The sequence below is a fragment of the Misgurnus anguillicaudatus genome, chromosome 8, assembly GCF_027580225.2.
Source record: "Misgurnus anguillicaudatus chromosome 8, ASM2758022v2, whole genome shotgun sequence".
NCBI classification, from domain to species: domain Eukaryota; kingdom Metazoa; phylum Chordata; class Actinopteri; order Cypriniformes; family Cobitidae; genus Misgurnus; species Misgurnus anguillicaudatus.
Genome location: NC_073344.2, coordinates 19,576,642 through 19,602,093, shown reverse-complemented (window position 1 = coordinate 19,602,093; position 25,452 = coordinate 19,576,642). Strand labels below are relative to the sequence as shown.

The following is a 25,452-nucleotide window of genomic DNA, read 5'->3' as shown; positions in this document are numbered from 1 at the left end:
AGTTACAGTCATATTATGAATATTGTCTTACAGTGCACACTCTCAGCTTTATTTTGAGGGTATTCACATCCATAATGGCTGAAGGATTTAGGAATTACAGCCATTTAATATGTAGCTCCCCCTTTTCAAAAGTAATGGGACAGTTGACGGGTATTGTCTATTTGTTAAATAATTTCCTCATGAATGACAGATGTTAAAGGTCTGGAGTTGATTTTAAGTGTGGTATTTGCATTTGGAAGCTGTGGCTGTGAACCCAAATCGTTTGATTCAGGGACATCTCCATGCAAGTGATACAGACCATAATTAGGTTTCAAAAACACAACAAATCCATCAGAGAGATGGCAGGAACATTAAGAGTTGCCACATCAACAATTTGGCACATCCACATAAAAAAACAACACAGTGGTGAGCTTAGCAACATTAAAATCCTGTATGTCTAAATGGGACAACAGTGGTGGATGATCGCATTATCCTCTCCATTATAAAGAAAAACCATCATGACTGTAGCTGGAATACATTTTGGTGGACAGCTGGAGTGGCACAAAATGTGCTTCTGTTCCAATATTTATGGAGGTGACTGTATTGGATTTTTTTCCACAAATATGCCTATTTTCTTTATTTTTTAACAATTGCAGTGTTTCCGACAGGATTTTGACAGACTGTGGCGGCGATGACGTCACACGCCGATTAGCATATATGTGGCGTCATTGCGTCGTGTTTTACTCTTTAATCTGTCACATTATATTGCATTTTAACACAACTGAATGCTATTTTTACATATTATTTGTTCTGTTGTCTATAAAATAGTGACTAAACAGGACCCAGTAACGACCCAGTGACTCATTGTTAATGTATGTTAATGTCAATGTAAATCCAATCTCTTTCTTTAACTGCTGCTAAAAACGCGCCCTCAACTGACAAAATCATCATACATTTACATTGAGGCTGTACTGATGTTGCTCTTCTCATCAGTGTTGTTGCGTTATGAGCGCTTTTTTATTTTAAACACGAGTGGTAGTTTTATTGTATATCATCGCGTATAGCGCAAAAATTTGTTGCAAATTCAGAATATGAGAGAATACACGGTTAGTGTTACTACAGAACACGTGCACGAGCATACCGCATCATATAGGTAGGGTCGGGAGAGAGCTCGGACACAGACTCACACCAGAACGGGTATGTGTGGTAATGCTGACCTTTTGTTTAATTCACTCATGATGAACTCGATCAGTCATCTTCTCTATAAGTGACATGCGTGACTGTTGACGTTTACGCGAAAAAGAAAGTAAAAGGAACGCGGAGTTAAAATACTTTTGACTGTAGAGAGAGCCGCGCTGCTTGCAACAGGAGAGAGAGGGGAGGGGCGCGCGCTGTTGAGGCGCTGCATGCAACGAGAGAGGGAGGAGGGAGGCGCGCTGAGCGCTCACTACAATGAATATAGTAGAATTAAAATGTAAATGGTAATCATGAAAAATCTATTTGTGGCGGCCAGTGTTGATTCTATGGCAGATAAATCAATGTATGGAAAACACTGAATTATTCCATAGGTTCCAGTTCTGGGCCCCCCCTCATCCTGGGCCCGGGACAACAGACCCGTTTGTCCCCCCCTGTCGGCGGGCGTGAATGTATAAATAAATCAATTACCATTTGTAAAATAGTTTTACTACAAAAAATCTATGGTTACTGTAGCTTAATTTGTGGTAGCAATAACATGAAAATTATTCAATGGCGTTTTAATGCTTAATTCTGATTGGCCTATCCTTGAATTCTGTCATCAAATATTACTGACAGTAACCAATACCCTACATGCTTATGCTAGGTTGTTTCATATATTTTCAAATAAAAAAATAATTTGTCATGCAACTCAGATGGTATCTGTGGTGTGAATATACCATGATTTCACTCTTTAAAGCAATACTCCAGCCAAATATCAAAATCACCCCATGATTTACTCACCCTTAAGCAATCCGAGATACACATGTCCATCATCCTTCAGACAAGCACATTTGTAGTTATTTTAGTAAATGTCCTTGCTCTTCAAAGCTTTATAATGGTAGAAAACACGGAACTTAAAACCCCAATAAAGGGCATCCATCCTTCACAGATGTAACCCACATGGCTCCAATGGGTTAATAAAGATCTTCTGTGGGTAATCAATGCTATTTTGTAAGAAAAATATCCAGATTTCAAACTTTATACGCTATAACCGTGGGTTCACGCCAGCCGCGTTTGAGGCGTCAAAATCGCGCTTGAACAGTTTGAGTTTACTCGCTTCATTCACGCGTTAAAGTCAGTGTAAATTCTAGTCATCGAGACATTTACGCGGAAATTCTCGTCATGGGAGGGGTTTCTACGACTCCGCTCGCTTCCTGTAATCATGTCACTACTAGTGCAAGCTTCTGATTGTTTAACATGGCGCGTTTTTTCCGCCAAAGTTCAAATTTTTCAACTTGCACGTTTGGCACGGCAACACTCAATTCGCAGTCTAGTTCGCGCGAATGAGGCGAAATAGCGTCTATCGCGCCACGCTTAACACCTCATTCACGCCGTGAGACCTCCAGACGCGCGTCAACGCGTCTTCACATTGACTTAACATTGAAATCGCTCGTGCTTGACGCCTCTACCGCGCCTGGTGTGAACGCAGCATAATAACTAGCTTCCGGTAAAGGCGAGAGCTTCGCATCGATTACCCGAAGAAAAAGAGCTTTCTTAACCCATTGGAGCCGTGTGGATTTACTCACCCTTAAGCAATCCGAGATACACATGTCCATCATCCTTCAGACAAGCACATTTGTAGTTATTTTAGTAAATGTCCTTGCTCTTCAAAGCTTTATAATGGTAGAAAACACGGATCAGAGAACAACTTAAAACCCCAATAAAGGGCATCCATCCTTCACAGATGTAATCCACATGGCTCCAATGGGTTAATAAAGATCTTCTGTGGGTAATCAATGCGATTTTGTAAGAAAAATATCCAGATTTCAAACTTTATACGCTATAGCCGTGGGTTCACGCCAGCCGCGTTTGAGGCGTCAAAAACGCGCTTGAACAGTTTGAGTTTACTCGCTTCATTAACGCGTTAAAGCCGGCATGAAATCCTAGTCATCGAGACATTTACGCGGAAATTCGCTTCATGAGAGGGGCTTCTACGACTCCCCTCGCTTCCTGTAATCATGCCACTACCAGAGCAAGCTTCTGATTGTTTAACGTGGCGCGTTTTTCCGCCAAAGTTCAAATTTTTTTAACTTGCGCGTTTGGCACGGCAACACTCAATTCGCGGTCTAGTTTGCGCGAATGAGGCGAAATAGCGTCTATCGCGCCGCACTAAACGCCTCATTTGCGCCGCGAGACCTCCAGACGCACGTCAACGCGTCTTCACATTGACTTAACATTGAAATCACTCGTGGTTGATGCCTCTACTGCGGCTGATGTGAACGCAGCATAATAACTAGCTTCCGGTAAAGGCGAGAGTTTCGCATCGATTACCTGAAGAAAAAGAGCTTTCTTAACCCATTGGAGCCGTGTGGATTTACTCACCCTTAAGCAATCCGAGATACACATGTCCATCATCCTTCAGACAAGCACATTTGTAGTTATTTTAGTAAATGTCCTTGCTTTTCAAAGCTTTATAATGGTAGAAAACACGGATCAGAGAACAACATAAAACCCCAATAAAGGGCATCCATCCTTCACAGATGTAATCCACATGGCTCCAATGGGTTAATAAAGATCTTCTGTGGGTAATCAATGCGATTTTGTAAGAAAAATATCCAGATTTCAAACTTTATAAGCTATAACCGTGGGTTCATGCCAGCCGCGTTTGAGGCGTCAAAATCGCGCTTGAACAGTTTGAGTTTACTCGCTTCATTCACGCGTTAAAGCCGGCGTAAATTCTAGTCATCGAGACATTTACGCGGAAATTCGCGTCATGGGAGGGCTTCTACGACTCCGCTCGCTTCCTGTAATCATGTCACTACTAGAGCAAGCTTCTGATTGTATAACGTGGCGCGTTTTTCCGCCAAAGTTCAAATTTTTCAACTTGCGCGTTTGCCACGGCAACACTCAATTCGCGGTCTAGTTCGCGCGAATGAGGCGAAATAGCGTCGATCGCGCCGCGCTAAACGCCTCATTCGCGCCGCGGGACCTCCGGACGCGCGCCGGCATGTCTTTACATTGACTTGAAGTTGGGGTCGCTCGCGCTTGACGCCTCTGCCGTGGCTGGTGTGAACGCAGCATAATAACTAGCTTCCGGTAAAGGCGAGAGTTTCGCATCGATTACCCGGAGAAAAAGAGCTTTCTTAACCCATTGGAGCCGTGTGGATTACTTCTGTGAAGGATGAATGCACTTTTTTGGTATTTTAAGTCTTAAGTTGTCTTTTTAAAGCTAGGAAAAGCAAGGACATTTACTAAAACAACTCTAAAATGTGTTAGTCTGAAAGATGACGGATATGTGTATATCAGATTGCTTGAGGGTAAGTAAATCATGGGGTAATTTTCATATTTGGTTGGAGTATTTAGCAATGCCTCTATGCCTGCCTGCTATGGCTGTTTTGCAAACAGTCAGACGGTTGTGCTTGTGCCTTGTGGGTCTGCAGGAGTGCTTACCATCTGTGCCCGCAGGTACATTTGGGCTTGGCTGGCTGTCAGGGTGGAACTGGATGCATTGCCAAGCAGCACGGCCTGCTGGGAGATCCCGGAGGGGGCGGAGTTTACGCTTTGTGCGCGGCTGATCAACTGAGCAGCGGCAGGGGAAGTGGTTAAATTAATCTGCGGGAATCAGAGACACAGGTGTGACATGAATAGCCTTAGTAATATGCCACAGGCAAAATCATAACTTAACAACCGTGTGCTGTCTTGAATTTGTATGCTAGATAAGAGATGAAAGCTTACTGTGGTCTGCGATGGCCCGCTTTGAGTAGAAGAGGTCCCATTCTGGTTCGAACTCTGTCTACCAGCCGCTAAACTGGCCTGAGAGCAAAAATATTTCACATAGGATATTAAAAGACGTGAACATGTCCTTGAAATCCAGACTAAAATCTTATAATCTAATGATGAGATTAGCAGCATCAAAGTTTGATTTCAATCTTTGACATCAACCTTACTCAATATTAAAGATATCAAGGTTATATTTTTTACACAATGTTCAGAAAATTGCATAAAAATGACTTTCACAGGCAAGGTCACATACAGGGTGTTGTTGAAAGCAGTTTAAATCTTAACACTGGTAATAGAAACTGGTTTTAGGCAGTGCTTGTCTGTTATTGGTACAAACTAGCCAATCCCAGCCCAGCACTGGCAAATAAGAAAATTTCTGCCGGTCACCAGCTGCTTCAGGCTGTTGTTTTATTCAGTAGGGATGTTATGAGATGCTACACACCTGCTGCACCGCTGCCAGACTCTGCAGCTGCGCTGGACTGAGGTGTTGATGCTGTAACGCCGCTGTCTGTAGCATCAGGTGCTGCTGTTGAGCTGCATACATCTGCTGCAGGTACTGTGCCGCTGTGTTGGGCTGCCGCTGCAAGGCCTGCTGGATCACCTGCCATTCAACACATACAGAGATTATGTAGATAGAGTATATATTTTGTTTTGTGTATATTGTTTATAATTTTTAAAATAATAATTATTTGTAATAATTAATAGTAATATTTTATTTTAGTATATTTATTAGTGATGATTTGTTACTGTAAAGCCATGTTTTTTTTTGAATGCTTACTAATTTAAATAATTTAATCTTTCCTGTAGCAGTGTTTTGTTTAGTCTAGAGTTTAGTCTCTTTGCATTTTTCTCCACCTTTTGGTTGGATTATGAATTGCATGCAAAAATCCTAAATAATAAGTGGTTTCTAATCCCACTCATCTGCTGTGCATTTGAGTCTTTCAGTGTAAACACTGAAAACAACGCAAAGTATCTAAAGCAGGGGTTTTCAAACTAGGGCCCAGGGGGCCTCCAGGTGGTTCTATGAGGCCCTTAAAAAGACAAAACATTGTCAATTTTATTCATTAGGTGTTTTGATTTATTAGGTTCATCTTTCAATTTTTGCTACATACATTCCAAAATTGTTTATATATTGCATTTGCTTTGTATTGTTTTAGTTTTCTTATTACAGAGCTCTTTATCTTACAGAGTGATGTTTGTAATGCATTATTCCTAGTGCTGGGCAAAGATTAATCGCGATTAATCTCATACAAAATAAAAGTGATTTTATTTGTATGTGCTGTGTGTAATTATTATGTATAAATCAATACACACACATTCATGTATGTATTTAAGAAACATGTACATGTTTATATATATTTATTTATATTTTTATATATTCTATATTAAAAATAAATTAAAAACAATTATGTATAAGTAAAACAATTCTGAAATGAATATATGAATGTGTGTGTGGTTAAATATACACAATTATTAGACACAGTACACGCACATATATTATACAAAAAATCACTTTTATTTTGTATGCGATTAATCGCGATTAATCTTTGCCCAGCACTAATTATTCCTTATAAAGCTGCTATGAAACAAGATTTATTGAAAAGTTGCTGCGGTACAAATACATTTGAAAACGTTTCTCTTCATGTTTATACATTCAGCATTACTCTAAGTGTAGACAATTATATGTGTTATGCATAAAAATATATAAATTGATACATATTTTAGGTAGGTATCATATTTGGTGGTCCTTGATATTATAAAGTTTGAAACCCCCTGGCCTAGAGTACTGACTTATATCAGCCTTAACAGTTATTAGACATAGAAAATAATTATAAGACAAAATATCGATATCCAATTAAAACAATAACACATTGATGTCTGCATAAGGTCATAGTTCAATTCATGACACTTAAGATTTAAATACAAAAAAAATGACACATGCATTTATAAGACTTAATAAGAAAGCAAAATCGAAATCATACGTTTGAATTCCAATATGTAGAAAATGTACACTGCAAAAAAAAAAGACTTTCTTACTTTGTCTTGTTTTCAGTAAAAATATCAAAAAATTCTTAAATTAAGATGTGTTTTCTTGATGAGCAAAATGACCTAGGAAAACAAGTCTAGTTTTTGGACAAAAAATAGGAATTTGTGCTTAAAACAAGCAAAAAAAAAAAAAAAAAATCTGCCAATGGAATAAGAAAAATGTTCTTGAATTAAGTGTTTACGATAAAAGTAAACTTATTTCAAGAAAAATTTTCTTATTCCATTCGCAGATTTTTTTGCTTGTTTTAGGCACTAATTTACTTAAAGTTTATATTTTTGGTCTAAAAACTAGACTTATTTTTCTACACTGCAAAAAAATTATTTTCAAGAAAAACTTGTTTACTTGTTTTCAGTAAAAATATCTAAAAAATCTTAAATTAAGATGAATTTTCTTGATGAGCAAAACGACACAAGAAAATAATTCTAGTTTTTAGACTAAAATATAAAATTTAAGTTATATTTTGTGCATAAAACAAGCAAAAAAAAAAATGGGGTAAGCAAAAAAATCTTGAACATTTTTCTTAAACACTTAATTCAAGAACAATTCAAGAAAAATTTGCTTACCCCATTGCCAGATTTTTTTGCTTGTTTTATGCACAAAATCACTTAAAGGAATAGTCAATATTAAAATATGTTATTACCTTAACCAAGAACTGCTGATACATCCCTCCATCATCTGTGTGCGTGCACGTAAGCGCTGGAGCGCGCTGCGACACTTATTTAGCTTAGCTTAGCCCCATTCATTCAATGGTACCAATCAGAGATAAAGTTAGAAGTGACCAAACACATCAACGTTTTTCCCTATTTAAGACGAGTAGTTATACGAGCAAGTTTAGTGGTACAGAATAAAACGTAGCGCTTTTCTAAGCGGATTTAAAAGAGGAACTATATTTTATGGCGTAATAGCACTTTTGGGAGTACTTTGACTCGCCTGAAAAGTCCGCTCCCCTTCTCCCTCTCATAATGGGAGAGGGAGGGTGTTACTGCGCTGAGTCGAAGTACTCCCAAAAGTGCTATTACGTCATAAAATATAGTTCCTCTTTTAAATCCGCTTAGAAAAGTGCTACATTTTATTTTGTACCACCAAACTTGCTCGTATAACTACTCGTCTTAAATAGGAAAAACCTTGATGTGTTTGGTCACTTCCAACTTTATCTCTTAATGGTACCACTGAATGAATGGGGCCAAGCCAAACGCTATCGAAGCGTCGCAGCGCGCTCCAGCGCTTACGTGCACGCACACAGATGATAGAGGGATGTATCAACAATTCTTAGTTAAGGTAATAACATATTTCAACACTGAAAATGAGTAGACCATCCCTTTAAATTTGATATTTTAGGTCTAAAAACTTGACTTCTTTTCTTGGGTCGTTTTGCTCATCAAGAAAATACATCTTAATTTAAGAATTTTTAGATATTTTTACTGAAAACAAGACAAAAATACTAAGTAAGAAAGTCTTTTTTTTTGCAGTGTACTATTTAGATATTAATAAAAAATATATAATAATTCTAGTATAAAATTAAGTAATATGTATAAGAAATCAATTAAACACTTAACTACTAAATGCTAAAAGACTTTAGCAGACATAGCAGTTTCATCATGTGACTGATGTGCATCACAGCAATATATCATCTCCAACAAGCACATGGTTTATTTTTGTCATGACTTAACTGCCCACAACCAACACAGTTACTAGGCAACAGGCATCATGACCCCTGATCTTGTCGTGGGTAGACCGGAGCATGAACCGAACAATCCCTGTTTAAAGTCGCCATGAAACATATATGAATTGCCTAATTTTCCCCGTGGTGACGTGTATCCGAGTAAAACCGGCCTCTGAAATGAAATAAGGCAGGGCTGGATTTGAACTTGTCCACCGAGATCTGATTGGATCATTTGAAGTTGGGTCGTGTTGCTAATTGCTAATCGCGGGCGATATTCTCCCGGACCCCGCCCACCTGCCATACATTATGACTGGAAGCAAAGAAAGATCGTTTTGAGGAGGGGAGGAGATTTGCTTTTTTCATTAAAGATTATGAGGGCAAATGAATTTCACAGAAATTCATGAAGCTCACAGATAAATCATTTGTAAAAAATACCACAATATTACAAGACAAATTACAGTTTTTTATTTTACTTTCATTGCAACTTTAAACCAGTGATGCTGATTATGTCTGATGCTCTTTTAAAAGAGATCTTAATTATTTGAAAAAAATATATAATAATAATTTACATACTTATTATTATGGTTAATACGAAATATATTCAAATAATATGTTTTGAAATATTTAGTATATTTCTAATTTAAAAAAATATTATAAAAAAATTATTAAAATTAAATTAAATTAAATAAATATTAAATTAATTAAAAAAATTATTTTGAATTCAAACTATATTTGAAGGACCCCGTTATTACCACCCCAGACCCCCTGTTGAAGACCCAGGATAAAGCGTAAGATACAACTAAAATATAATACTAATATTTATCAAAACTAAAGTATATTAGGTCAAGAACTTTACTATTAGGTCAACTCTATTTATTAGGTCAAGAACTTTCCCAGCTATATGGTTGAATGAAGATTTCTGAAAATGTGACCCTGGACCACAAAACCAGTTATAAGTAGCACATGTATATTTGTAGCAATAGCTAAAAATACATTGTAAGGGTCAAAATTATAAATGTTTAATGCCAAAACTCATTAATGATCATGTTCCATAAAGATATTTCCTACCGTAAATATATCAAAAATTATTTATCATTAGTAATATCTGTTGCTAAGGACTTCATTTGAACAAATTTAAAGGCGGTTTTCTCAATATTTAAGTTTTTTGCACCCTCAGATTCCAGATTTTCAAATAGTTGTATCTCGGCAAAATATTGTCCTATCCTAACAAACCCCACCCGTATGACGTTTTGTGGTCCAGGGTCACATATACAGTGTCTGTGAAGCTTGATGGTTTTAGTTGTATCCCACTAACTGAAGTTCCTAAAAGCTCCAGCAGATGTCAGTGCAGACTAGAAAGACAATCATTAAAAATGTAGGCGAGGAAAGCATTGAGTGGTGCATTGCGGTGAGCTTATTGAACTATGATAATGAGAAAGCGGTGTGTATAATCAAAACCACCGTAAGGACGGCCTGCCTTCATATTAAGATCACCTGAACAACCAAAATCACTTTATAATAGTAACCCTTCGTTGTCAGTTCATGCATGACATTTACATGCAGTTATGCCAACAGGTGCTATTTAAAAATTCAACACTTAGATAAGGGCGTCTGTTTCCTAGTTCTGTGTTTTTGTGGTACAGACCTGCACAGTTTGTCGGTCGGGAATACCACTGTATACGGATATCTGGGGAATGGCTTGTCTTCCACTGCTAGAACTGGTGATGGTGGAGCTGGCTGTAGAGCCACTGGTTGTGCCCGTTGAGTTTGTAGTGGAGGTACTGGTCCCTGTGCTGCTGCTGCTGCTGGAGGAGGGCGTGCTGTGCTCACCCTCCATCGTGCCGCCCCGATGCTTTACCTTTGAACCCCGACCACCCTGCTTCCACACTCGACGCAAACTGAGAAAGAGAGAGAGAAAAGCAAAATTATGTGGAGGGCGAAATGACATCAGATTTGTATTAGAGATCATCCAACACAAAGGCCGAACCCTAGAACGAAATTATCTAAACAGGTATCTCCAGTTACCAATAAGCAAAATAAGAGTCAAATATAGGAATGCCTGTATATTTACAGTACGATACAACACTACATTTAAAGGATTAGTCCATTTTCTTAAAAAAAAATCCAGATGATTTACTCACCACCATGTCATCCAGGATGTTGGTGTCTGTCTTTGTTCAGTCGAGAAGAGGTTGTGTTTTTTGAGGAGAACATTCCAGGATTTTTCTCATTTTGATGGACTTTAATGGACCCCAACACGTAACAGTTTTAACTCAACTGAGTTTTAAAGGACTCTAAATGATCCCAAATGAGGCATAAGGGTCTTATCTAGCGAGACAATTGTCATTTTGACAAGAAAAATATAAAATATGCACTTTTAAACCACAATTTTTTGACTATCTCTGGTCCTGTGACGCGCAAGCGCGACCTCACGCAATACGTCATCATGTCAAGAGGTCATGGATGACGAATGCAAAACTACGCCCCAGTGTTTACAGGTGTGGAGAAAGAGGACCGTTCTGACGTTGTTGTATGTTGAATGATACTAATAAATGTCTTTTTGTCAGTTTATTGTTTAAAATGGTCCGAAATGTGACCTTTCCACGTCATTACGCAATTATGTGAGGTCGTGCTGGCGGAGAAAGATGAAATAGACGAGAAGTTGTGGCTTAAAAGTGCATATTTTTTATTTTTCTTGTCAAAAATGACGATCGTTTCACTAGATAAGACCCTTATGCTCGTTTGAGATCGTTTAGAGTCCTTTGAAACTGTAAGTTTAAACTGCATTAAAACTGTTAAGTGTTGGGGTCTATTAAAGTCCATTAAAATGAGGAAATCCTGGAAAGTTTTCCTCAAAAAACATAATTTCTTCTCGACTGAACAAAGAAAGACATCAGCATTTTGAATGACATAGTGGTGAGTAAATTATATGGATTTTTTTTTAAAGAAAATTGACTAATCCTAAACAACAGAAACATCCTAACATACAACCGTTTTGGTCTAAACATCTATTCAGATATAGCAGCCCCAAACTTAGTCGAAGATTTACATTTTTGAGATTTGGCAGACACTTATCCAAAGCAACTTGCAGCGCATTCAAGCTAAATGTTTTACTGTAAATTCTGTTATTGCATTTAGATAACAAATAATTAAATGTAATGTGAAGTCAATTTTATTATTATATATAATATATATAATAAAATATTATTTTTTCATACAATTTTATGGTCATTTTAGTGGGTTTAAAGCTCCTCCCCCAAAAAATTATTAGATGTCCTATTAAAGTAACTTCAGGTGTAGTTCTTCACAATAGCTATGGACATACTATACAAATTTTGCCAATCAAAAGGGTTCGGATACAATTTACACATACAGTATGTTTACCCATTTGGCAGACATGTTTACTGAAGTGACTTGCAGTGCATAAAAGCTATAAATTTATTGTCTTTTTATCAGAATGCATCAAATGTTTCATGATTTAAAACCTAACAAACTTTGTTTTTTCGAAACATTCTGCATATGCACGTAATCCTTTAAAATACAGCTTGGTTCGATTTTTTTAAAAAATAACACAAAGACATGCACTGCGAAAAATTATTTTCAAAAAAAAATGTCTTAGTATTTTTGTCTTGTTTTCAGTAAAATTATCTAAAAACTCTTAAATTAAGATGCTTTTCTTGATGAGGAAAACGACCCAAGAAAATAAGTCTAGTTTTTAGACCAAAAATATCAAATTTAAGTGATTTTGTGCATAAAACAAGCAAAAAAATCTTGAACATTTTTCTTAAACACTAAATTCAAGAAAAAGTCAAGAAAAATGTGCTTACCCCATTGCCAGATTTTTTTTGCTTGTTTTCAAAATTACTTAAATTTGATATTTTTGGTCTTAAAACGAGACTTATTTTCTTGGGTCGTTTTGCTCATCAAGAAAAAGCATCTTAATTTAAGAATTTTTAAATATTTTTAGTACTGAAAACAAGACAAAACTACTAAGAATTTTTTTTGCTTGAAAATCATTTTTTGCAGTGTGCACAAATTTAATTTGGGTTTCACAATGTTCAAATGCAATATCAAGTTCAAATACAATTTTTGGAATGATGCACTCAGAGGAAATGTAGAGAGTCATGTGTCTGCTTTTCCCATCATCCTACCATTAACCATGTGATCATTGTGGCTTATCGGAGCTAAAGAATGTAAATAGTAGCCATCGAAATTGGATCACTTGAGTCGCCATAGGGCGGCTTAACCAAGTCCTCTTCCTGTTTCTCTTCTGGGGTTTGTTATTCATAGGGGGAATGATAATGGAACTGAAATGGGGGATAGGAGAATATGTTGGGGTGGTGATGGTGGGGGGCGTAGTTTTAGAGGGGAAGTGTGGAATGGTTTCAATTATACTCATTTAATTACTCGCACACGTGGTGGAGAGCTACTAACCTCACACGCTTCAACCCCATTCCTCAGATAAACCCCTAACGCCCCCTCTTTACCCACAACAAACCATTATGGCTAAACCACCCCAACACCCCCCCAAACACACACACACTTCTCTCTCGTTCTCTTTATGGATCTGTTATTATGCCAAGGGATGGTGTAATATCCGCAATCCCTCCCCCTAAGCCATTTCCTGCGGTCTCTAGAACTAATGGAGTTTGGCCATTGTAATTAGATAATCTAAATATAAGTCCTGAGTCTCATTAATATGTATTCATGGAAGGACCACAGGGACATCTGCGTAAGAACATGGTAACCAAAATGAAATAGTATTAATTTCTGTAGAAAAGCATTGAGGCTCTCTTTACTTAAAATTATTTCAAATAATATTAAATAAAAGTTATGTATAATTCAAAAAATAGGTTGGTTTGTTTCAACTCATGGTTGGGGGAAAATGGACAAACCCAATTAACTTTGTGCTAAAATTAACCTGTGCTGGGTTTTTCGATAAATATAGAAGAACACAACTGTTGAGCCTAAATTGACTATGCTGGGTTGATTTAAACCAAAAATGGACAAATCCAATTACTCTTGGTATTAAACTAACCTATGCCGGGTTGTTTCATCCTGTGAATGGGTAAAATATGGACAAACCTAGGCTTAAATTACACGATGCTGGGTTGTTTTGACCTAAAATATTGGGTTGTTTTAAATCATGGTTGGATAAAATATGGACAAACCCAACAAATGTTGGTTGAGTAAAATATGGACAAACCCAACAAATGGTCTTCAATTAACCTATGCTAGGTTGTTTCAACCCAAAATGCTGGGTTGTTTCAACCCATGGTTGGGTAAAATATGGACAAACCCAACAAATGGACTTAAATTACACAATGGTGGGTTGTTTCGAACCATGATTGGGTAAAATATGGACAAACCCAACAAATAATCTTAAATTACACTATGCTGGGTTGTTTTGACCCAAAATATTGGGTTGTTTCAAATCATGGTTGGATAAAATATGGACAAACCCAACAAATGTTGGGTTGTTTCAACCGATGGTTGGGTAAAATATGGACAAACTCAACAAATGACCTTAAATTAACCTATGCTGGGTTGTTTAACCCATAGTTGGGTAAAATATTGACAAACCCAACAAATGGTCTTAAATTTACCTATGCTAGGTTGTTCCAACCCAAAATGCTAGATTGTTTCAACCCATTGTTGGGTAAAATATGGACAAACCCAACAAATGGGCTTAAACTACACTATGCTGGGTTGTTTTCGACCCAAAATGTTGGGTTGTTTCAAACCATGGTTGGGTAAAATATGGACAAACCCAACAAATATTGGATTGTTTCAACCCATGGTTGGGTAAAATATGGACAAACTCAACAAATGACCTTAAATTAACCTATGATGGGATGTTGAACCCATAGTTGTGTAAAATATGTACAAACCCAACAAATGGTCTTCAATTTACCTATGCTAGGTTGTTTCAACCCAAAATGCTGGGTTGTTTCAACCCATGGTTGGGTAAAATATGGACAAACCCAACAAATGGGCTTAAATTATACAATGGTGGGTTGTTTCGATCCAAAATGTTGGGTTGTTTAAAACCATGGTTGGGTAAAATATGGACAAACCCAACAAATAATCTTAAATTACACTATGCTGGGTTGTTTTGACCCAAAATATTGGGTTGTTTCAAATCATGGTTGGATAAAATATGGACAAACCCAACAAATGTTGGAGTGTTTCAACCCATGGTTGGGTAAAATATGGAGAAACTCAACAAATGACCTTAAATTAACCTATGATGGGATGTTGAACCCATAGTTGTGTAAAATATGTACAAACCCAACAAATGGTCTTCAATTTACCTATGCTAGGTTGTTTCAACCCAAAATGCTGGGTTGTTTCAACCCATGGTTGGGTAAAATATGGACAAACCCAACAAATGGGCTTAAATTATACAATGGTGGGTTGTTTCGATCCAAAATGTTGGGTTGTTTAAAACCATGGTTGGGTAAAATATGGACAAACCCAACAAATAATCTTAAATTACACTATGCTGGGTTGTTTTGACCCAAAATATTGGGTTGTTTCAAATCATGGTTGGATAAAATATGGACAAACCCAACAAATGTTGGAGTGTTTCAACCCATGGTTGGGTAAAATATGGAGAAACTCAACAAATGACCTTAAATTAACCTATGATGGGATGTTGAACCCATAGTTGTGTAAAATATGTACAAACCCAACAAATGGTCTTCAATTTACCTATGCTAGGTTGTTTCAACCCAAAATGCTGGGTTGTTTCAACCCATGGTTGGGTAAAATATGGACAAACCCAACAAATGGGCTTAAATTATACAATGGTGGGTTGTTTCGATCCAAAATGTTGGGTTGTTTAAAACCATGGTTGGGTAAAATATGGACAAACCCAACAAATAATCTTAAATTACACTATGCTGGGTTGTTTTGACCCAAAATATTGGGTTGTTTCAAATCATGGTTGGATAAAATATGGACAAACCCAACAAATGTTGGAGTGTTTCAACCCATGGTTGGGTAAAATATGGACAAACCCAACAAATGGGCTTAAATTATACAATGGTGGGTTGTTTCGATCCAAAATGTTGGGTTGTTTAAAACCATGGTTGGGTAAAATATGGACAAACCCAACAAATAATCTTAAATTACACTATGCTGGGTTGTTTTGACCCAAAATATTGGGTTGTTTCAAATCATGGTTGGATAAAATATGGACAAACCCAACAAATGTTGGAGTGTTTCAACCCATGGTTGGGTAAAATATGGAGAAACTCAACAAATGACCTTAAATTAACCTATGCTGGGTTGTTTAACCCATAGTTGAGTAAAATATGTACAAACCCAACAAATGGTCTTCAATTTACCTATGCTAGGTTGTTTCAACCCAAAATGCTGGGTTGTTTCAACCCATGGTTGGGTAAAATATGGACAAACCCAACAAATGGGCTTAAATTACACAATGGTGGGTTGTTTCGACCCAAAATGTTGAGTTGTTTCAAACCATGGTTGGGTAAAATATGGACAAACCCAACAAATAATCTTAAATTACACTATGCTGGGTTGTTTTGACCCAAAATAATGGGTTGTTTAAATCATGGTTGGATAAAATATGGACAAACCCAACAAATATTGGATTGTTTCAACCCATGGTTGGGTAAAATATGGACAAACTCAACAAATGACCTTAAATTAACCTATGCTGGGTTGTTTAACCCATAGTTGAGTAAAATATGTACAAACCCAACAAGTGGTCTTCAATTTACCTATGCTAGGTTGTTTCAACCCAAAATGCTGGGTTGTTTCAACCCATGGTTGGGTAAAATATGGACAAACGCAACAAATAGGCTTAAATTACGCAATGGTGGGTTGTTTCGATCCAAAATGCTGGGTTGTTTCAACCAATGGTTGGTCTTAAACTTAAACTGACCTATGATGTGTTGTATTAACCCAAAAAAATGGACAAACCCAATTAACCCTGGGCTTAAACTAACCTACGCTGGGTTGCTGTAACCAAAAATGCTAGGTTGGGTAAATCGAATAAACCCAAACATTGGGTTTAAATTTACATAGGTTGTTTAAACTCGTGGTTGGGTAAAATATGGACAAACCCAACCGTTTACCCAACCAATTACATTAACTATGCTGGGTTGTTTTAACCTAAACTGCTGAAATAAACTTAAATTTACTTATGCTGGGTTGTTTCAACTCATCATGGTTGGCTAAAATATGGACAACCCAACCGTTGGGCTTAAATTAACTATGCTGGGTTTAACCCCAAATGCTGGATTGGTTCAATCCATGGTTCGGTCAAATATAAACCTCTTGTGGGTTAATACAATAGGGTTTGTCCATATTTTACAAAAAATAGGATCACATGCACTTTTGAACATATCAACACATGAACATTTTATAGAAAAAGACTCAAATTCCTAAAAATCATAATATTCTTACCCAAAATGGAATACAAGCCAAGATCCTAGCAATCTTTAATTCATAATGGCAAAAAATAAAGTGCTCAGTGCTAACAAAAGTTTCAGTCAAACAGGACCTGTCTCAGTGTTCAGGATTCATTTCAACTTTCAACTTCATAAACAATTTTTTACGAATCAACACACATGAATTTAATCAATCTATTATACACCAACTGCTCAAGTGCAATTCACCAAAGGAAAAAGGACTAGAAAGAAAAAGCCCAACCAAAGGTTAAAACAACCCAGCATTTTTAAAAGTATACTTTTGTTTCGAAAGCGACACAGAGGCTCAGTCTTTGCTCTTTCAGTATGATGCATATGACAATCTCAAACTGTGTTTACAACTCAAGCTCAGAATACATATTTATATTTCTGTCCCGTGGTCAATGTCCTCAAGTGTCATTAACTATGTACCATAGTAAAACTCAAAAGCTGGTAGAAAAGCATGATGGGATACCATGAATACAATATAAAGTCTGTACGGTTCATATTTAGCACTTGAGTGGGTCTCGTAATGAGAGAATCTGTTGTATTGTGGTACCGAGCCCCTCTGAGGTTTCTGGCTCGACCATCCATGCACGGCCGACCACTGAAGCATACTATTCAAACTATTAAATGCGTTGTCACCTTTAGCAACACTAAAATAAGTCAAACGCAGAACAAACTAACAGCCCATGCCAAAAGTAAAACAATGATCTGATGCCAAGAAACAACCAGAGCAAGAAAAGTTAAAGTGATACAAGATGAGAAACAGACACGGGGGTTGAAATGGATGACAGCAGACGTGCATCAATATGCATGGATAGGCGGATTTCACAGACGTCCGGGTTAACCAAGGGCCCATCTCGGAGACAAAGCCCAGCTCCTACCTTTTTTGGGGGGCTACACGAGCTCCGTTCGGCCCCGTGGTGAGCCCCATCCCTCAGGACCCCGATGCTTCTTTGTCTAGTGTGCGTTTGCACCCCGGTCCTGCCTGATCACGTTAACATCCACATCCCGGTTGTCATGCACAGACACTCTTCTCTCTCTCTCTCATATGTCTGTCTCTCTCTAACACACGCATAAAAGCCCCCCCTCAGCACTGTGGTTTCCTAGCGACAGCCAACTGGGGTGCCTTTCGGAGCCCCATTCCAGAGCTGCGTGCTGATTGGACAATTGGCTCTGCACTAATGAGGATGTTGGTAATGATTTTTTTATACCCCCTCTATAACCATCAACCCCCCACCCCAGAATATTCACCGGTGATTGCTTGTACTGCCAAAATAGAGACCTGTCCCATACAAAAACCATATGGAAAGGATATTTTATACTTTAAATAGAATTTTTAATTATTTTATGATTATAAAAAGGAGATTGTTGAGATGTTAAATACCTCTCTGGCTTACATCCTACATATTTACAGTAGTCGCAATGTATGCAAGGTTTAAAATATCCGATGGAGCGCAGTACATGCAAACTCTTTTTATGACAAAAATTGCTCACGTATGTGTAAAAACGGGACTATACTTTCGAGCATCTGCCAAATAAATAAATGAAATAAAAAATAAAATGCCATCAAAGTCTATGATAACAAAAAAGGCAGACGGGATGCCAAAGACAATCGAGGTAAAATGGGAATACGCCACAGTTTCCAGTCTGGGTTGAGTAAGTGCCGTGTGCTGATGAGACCCCCGCTTAATATTCACTAAATTGAGCTTCGCTTAGCAAATGGTAAACACCCACAACTGCTCTGGCAATCACAATCAAATCACACACTTCAAAAAAAAAAGACAGTATGTACCTCTTTCAAGTACACTTTCAAGGCACCATAACACAAATTATATTTTGGGAGCTGTTTAAATTAGGGCACGTCAAAAAATATTCAGGTCGTTTCTAAATTGAAAAGACACACCTAAGATGGGCCGCATCCTGACCCCAGAGAAAGATACGATGGCGCCACCGTCATAAAAAGCAAATTGAGGCACTTATTGTGTAATATCTGATCATGGCTATGAAATGTATTCCTTCATCTGTACGGCCTCACATAATATCATATTGATTGCACGCAGGAGAGCACGGACGTCATTGATTGCGATCTGCTTATTAGCATATAGATTAGCTTTTAGGGGGGCGCCTAAATTAAGGTGGAGCAGAATGTACAGGGAGGGCTGGAGGGATGAGAATGGAAAGAAGCAGGCCAAGTAAAAAAATCATTCTGAGGAAAAGCGATGCACAATGAATGTATTCACTCGTATAAAATATGCTATTAAAGATTCTTCCAAAAGAAGACTTTAGTCACAATTCCTTGAAAAAAACATAGTTTATTATTATTATTTTTGGGGACATTTTTCGCCTTTAATTGATTATTGTATGAAGAGGACAGGAAAATACAGGATGGAGTGGGGAATGGGACCAGCAAAGGGCGCTGAGCCGAGACTCGAACTCGGGACGCCGTAAGCGTGTCTCCCCTACAGACTCTTTATTATCTTTTATAGTCTGTAAAACTTTTTCCACAAAAAAGATTTTTTGTGCGACATTTAACCCTAATAAGACCCTTGGGGTCAATCTTACCCTCAAGCCACTTTTCTTTAGTTTAAAAACATAGATCCCTTCATCTCAGTGGAATAAGATTTTGTGACTTTTCCAGATTATCTGTCAAGATTCATATAAAAAACTGGGCTTGATTCAGTCGTTCTAAAGATGCGTTAAAAAATGTTACTTAAATAGTGCCTTTGGGTGTAAAAGTGACCCTAATTGAAAATGAATGGGAAATGCAAAAAAAAATCTTTTTATTTGTCAAAAATAAAGAAAGAAAGATTTTTTTACAGAATTTGGCAAAAACAGCCACAGATGCAAAACAAAGATGTAAATTGGTGGGCTCACACAGGTGTGCACACACACACACATGCGCGCGCACACACACACAAAGTCACAGACACACACATAAAGTCACACACATGCACGCGCACACACACACGTGCACACACACACACTTACATTTAGTCAAATTTCTGTGGCATTTTGTAAAAACAAACATTTTAAAATGCATCAAAAACTACAAATAATTCTACTATTTGAAAAAATATTTATTTTATTTTTAATGACCTTTCTAATGTTTATATATAAATTCAACAAAATGTATCACTAAAGCAGTGATTTAAGTAGTTGGCCACATCCAGTGAAATGAATGGGTCTCTATGGGCCTGCTGGTCGAAATTATTTATTTCCTAAACTGTAATTCTTTTATATTTTTTTTTTCTAAACACCTGATGGCCGAATTCAACACATAACATCTAGATCAATATCTAAAAACAATTTAAATCAAATTTAGATCATAATTTATGTGAATTTTTTCACAAAAATGTGATATTTTACAGGCAAACTAATGGTGGTAAGCAAAAAAATCTTGAAAAATTTTCTTAAACACTAAGTCAAGAAAAATTCAAGAAAAATTTGCTAACCCCATTGGCAGATTTTTTGCTTGTTTTATGCACCAAATCACTTAAAGGAACAGCATGTAGGATTGTGGCCAAAACTGGTATTGCAATCACACAACTGGTGGCCAATACACAACATGACAACATAAACATCAGTTGAGGGCTGCAACTCCACTTTTTAAATGACAATATCCTGGCCAGACTGCTGTTGTCAGTGATATAAGTATTTGAAATGAAAATGATTTCTTAATGTCTAGTGACATATCAGGACCATTTTATGATTAATTAATATAAATTTCTTACATACTGTTCCTTTAAATTTTATATTTTTGTCTAAAAACTAGACTTATTTTCCTAGGTAATTTTGCTCAACAAGAAAATACATCTTAATTTAAGAATTTTAGATATTTCTACTAAAAACAAGAATTTTTTTTTTTGCAGTGTACAGGTTTAAAACAACATGAGGAGGAGAAAATGATGACAGAATTTTTATTTTTGGGTGAACTATCCCTTTAAGGGTTAACGGTTCCTTATGGAACCATGCAGCCCGACCAAAAGGCTTACAGGAAAATTTAGTTTTTAAGAAGGTACCTATAACACACAGCTTATGCTAATGAACACTGACGTGGCCAAGTAAACAGGGACATTATAAGTTACTCACTTTTAAAAACTGCAACTTAATACACGGCTTAAAGGAATTCAAATCAAAGACATACAAACCGTCTACTAACAAAACATCACAACATCTGTCATGACTCACGCCATGGAAAATGTACAATCAGATATTCATCCAGGATGGCTAAGTTGTTGAATAACCAAGACAATATGGGGAATACTTTAAAAGGGAAACTATGATGTGTTTGTGTCTTTGTGACAGGTGCGGTTTCGCTGAGAGGCAAACACTAAATAATCTTATTGCTATAAGGAGCATAAAATATGTTTATAAAATAAAAAAATGACAATAAATAACAAAGCAATTTACATTCACCTGCCATAGACAGTTGTGACTAAAAGTAAATTTTTGACATTGTCCTTTTTTGTGTTCCTAGTTTTATCACCAATGCTTTATGTGCTTCATCCATTCAGACGACAAGATGTGATGTGAGAACAAGAGAGTAGAAAAATGGCCAATGAAGTGTGAACAGAGAAAGAAAAACACGAGGGCTACATACAGATGTGGCCATCTAGGAGAGAGTTTCATGACGGATGGCTGAATGAGAGGCGAATACAGACGGGAGAATGATTAGAGAGGTAAAAAACATAGACAGGAGAGGCGGGCGGAGGTTGAGGCAGTAAATGTGGATGAGATGGGATGGGGGTGCTGCTGTCTGTCTGGTCTGGGTCTGATCCATATTACTTACTCACTCATCCACTCAGCACAAAATGAGTGGGGGCTGGGGAAACGTGGCGGCCAGCCACCAGAAGCGACGAAAGGGGCGAGAATATACAGGAGAGAGGATCGAGAGGTGGACGAATGCTGATTTCATGGTGTCTCGCACATCACTAAATTTCGATTCGATTAGGGCATTTAAAACTCGAAGCAAACCCTTGCATGACAGCCGTAACTGGTCTCATCTTCAGAAAAAGGATTTTGTTGGTGATATGATGGAGGTTAACCTGTAGTTATCTTGGTAATGAGGCCTATTTGATGCTATTTTGTCCAGTGACTGCTTTACCAGCATGCACTTAGTGGCTCAAGTAACAAACACAGGGATGTAATGATATATAACATTTTTACATCACAACTCATACTTTTTCAAAAACAGTAACTCTGAATAATACACTTTTTATTTTATTTTATTTTATTTTATTTTATTTTATTTTATTTTATTTTATTTTATTTTATTTTATTTAAATATTATTTTATTTATCTTTTCCAGGAAGGTCCCATTGAGATTAAGAGCATTCTCGGCCAAGACGGTCGTAAGAAATATTTCACATTACAGTTCATATTAACACACAAAACAAATTCTAAAAAAAAATTGATATCTGCGTTACAGATAAATGCTGTGGCTTATAAAGAAAGTGCACTGAATAAAAAGATTAAATCAATTTATTCCATTTTTTAAGGTAAGTTGGTGCAATCAATTTATTTAAGCTACATTTTTTTATTTGTTTTTTTTCTAATTTTTTTTATTAAATGTAACTTAAATTAATTGATAGCAACCACTTACCTTAAAAAATTAGTAAATTGAATTAATCTTTTTTTTCAGTGCGATTACATTTACAAATAATCTGACTAAAAAGGGGAAATATGATTCCACATAAAAAATGATTAAAACCTGATAAAGATCTAATGATAAGAAATCTTTATCAAATGCATAGCAACATCATTAAACATCATGCTTCGATTACAAAATTTTTTTGGTAACACTTAATTACAGTATAAAGTTGGATTTGTTTATATTAGTTAATGCAGCTAACATTGAACTAACAATGAACGATACTTCTGCGTCATTTATTAATCTTAGTTCATGGTACTTTTAGCATTTTGGTTACTTTTAATTAAAAAAAATTTAATCAAAAGTTATAACTGTTAACATTAGTTAATGCAGAATGAACTAACATGAATAGCATTAACTAACCTTAACAAGGATTAATAAACAGTGAAAAACTATGCTCATTGTTAGTTTGTGTTATAATGCATTTACACATTATTTTAAAGTGTTACCAGTATTTATTTATTTGAAAAAAGAAATATATTGTAAATTTACGGAAGAGGATTAGGGCCACTGGTGAAAAAAATATTTGAATTCTGACTTTATTCTCAGAATTCTGACTTTAATCTCAGAATTCTGACTTTAATCTAAGAATTCTGAGATTAAAGTCAGAATTCTGAGATTAAAGTCAGAATTCTGAGATTAAAGTCAGAATTCTGAGTTTAAAGTCAGAATTCTGAAGTTAAAGTCAGAATTCTGAGATGAAAGTCAGAATTCTGAGATTGAAGTCAGAATTCTGAGTTTAAACTCAGAATTCTGAGTTTAAAGTCAGAATTCTGAGTTTAAAGTCAGAATTCTGAGTTTAAAGTCAGAATTCTGAGATTAAAGTCAGAATATATAATAAATATAAATACGTTTTTAGTGATCCTATAGCTCAGAGCATTGTGTTTGCAGCGCAGAAGGTCATGGGTTCAAACCCAGGGAATGTACATGCTAAAAATGTATGCACTGTAAGGCGCATTGAATAAAATGCATTTCCCAAATATGTAAATGTCTTTATACTAAAGCATCAGTCTATATATACTAAAGCAACAAAACAGAAGTTTAAAGCCAAAACTCCTTTTTCCACACAGTCAATGGCTGTTATCTATTAAAAAAGAAGTAGCAGATATAGTCCTCTATTGATGGAAAATAATAATAAAACAAAAACAAGAAAAGACTGTCAAGTCCTATCAATCTATATCCATTATGTTGCATTCTGTATGGCATGAACAATCCGAGCCACAGAATGCCTGTCAATGTCCGCTGCTTGACTAATGGCAGCTTACGACTGTGAAAAGTCCCATCGTAACCCCTTTCACCTTCCCTCTATCCTGCTCTCGTCTGCCTCTCCTTTGAGACTCATTTAATTGGTGTCCCCTTGGTACCGCTGCAGCGCCAGACAGACGCTCCCAAGTGACTTCATTTCCCTCTGCAGAGCTTCAGCATCAATGCAGGGGAGATGGATTAACCCTCCCTAAGAAGGTTGTGAATATAGTGCATGGATGATGACCACTAAGATGGGTTAGCGGGGGTCCCTCATACTTATTAATGAAAAAGAGGAAATGAATGTTAGTAATGAGCGCAACTGGATGTATGATTGAAAAAAATGTATGGATGTGCTTGTTATTTCTGCATGGATTAGAAGACTTTTATAAGCATGAATTATTTTGATTTATCAAGTCCTTCTTAAACTGGATATAATTTAGTTTATTACAAAGAAACTTTTACTTTTTATGAAATGTGAAGTGTATTATTGCTGTGCCACTATTGCAAGTGTTGCAGAACAGGTTTCTTAAAAACCTGTGTATTTTATTGGTCAGATTGTCTAAACTCACACCATTGGTTAAGGCAATGTTGATACACTAAGATCGCAGACATACATTGATGCCACAGTGTCAAACTGCGTTTTGAACTGAAGCACAAGAAAAGTACGCAATTTTTGCAAGAAAAAAAATAATATTACATTCAGTGGTAGGCAAACAATTAATCACGATTAATCACATACAAAAAGTTAGCATAAATGTGTTTGCATAAAATATGTGTGTACTGTGTGCAATTATTAACAAAATTAACTTAAAAAAATAAAAATAAAACTCTCCTTTTTTTAATTAAACCATTAAACCAGAGCAGTCTCATTAGACATGCTGTTTTGATTCTCTTGTAAATGTGACATCACACAAACAAAGCCCCACCCATGGCCACTAACTGAGTAGTTGATTTTACCCAAAAGCTATTTTAAATGTGTTTGTCAGCACATTGTAGTGCTAATCTAGTGTTAGTCTCAGACTGTATTCACAAGAATCAGATCTTATTTGTTGGTAAGGTAGTGAGGAGCAGTAGCTCATTTGCATTTAAAGGTACATACACAAAAACATCGCTTTTTGCTCACACCCAAATAGACATGCTATAATAAATTATATCTGGGGTATTTTGAGCTGAAACATCACATACACATTCTAGGCACACCTGAGGCTTATATTACATCTTGTAAAAATGGGCATAATAGGTGCCCTTTAACTTACAAATGTACACCGTTAAGCCCAAAAAAAATCGCTCTATCATTCAGTTCTTGCAAACGTCCTTAAAGTTACAAACTTAAAGGAATAGTCTACTCATTTTCAATATTAAAATATGTTATTACCTTAACTAAGAATTGTTGATACATCCCTCTATCATCTGTGTGCGTGCACGTAAGCGCTGGAGCGCGCTGCGACGCTTCGATGGCATTTAG

At 36.6% G+C, this 25,452-nt stretch overlaps 1 protein-coding gene across 4 annotated transcripts in view; it reads right to left on the bottom strand.

Moving 5' to 3' along the window:
• Positions 1–25,452, bottom strand: part of phc2b (polyhomeotic homolog 2b (Drosophila)) — a 55,502-nt gene that overhangs the window by 19,290 nt on the left and 10,760 nt on the right. For 2 of the 4 annotated variants that reach the window (XM_055212547.2, XM_055212548.2), the window contains exons 1-5: positions 17,974–18,126; positions 10,291–10,543; positions 5,378–5,536; positions 4,891–4,968; positions 4,606–4,767 (exon numbers count right to left, since the gene is read on the bottom strand). In XM_055212547.2, the coding sequence (XP_055068522.2) occupies positions 4,606–4,767; positions 4,891–4,968; positions 5,378–5,536; positions 10,291–10,543; positions 17,974–18,023 (702 nt within the window). In that variant the 5' untranslated portion in view covers positions 18,024–18,126. Of the gene's footprint in view, positions 1–4,605; positions 4,768–4,890; positions 4,969–5,377; positions 5,537–10,290; positions 10,544–17,973; positions 18,127–25,452 lie in introns of those variants that run through there. The other 2 variants (XM_055212550.2, XM_055212549.2) reach the window with 1 other exon arrangement.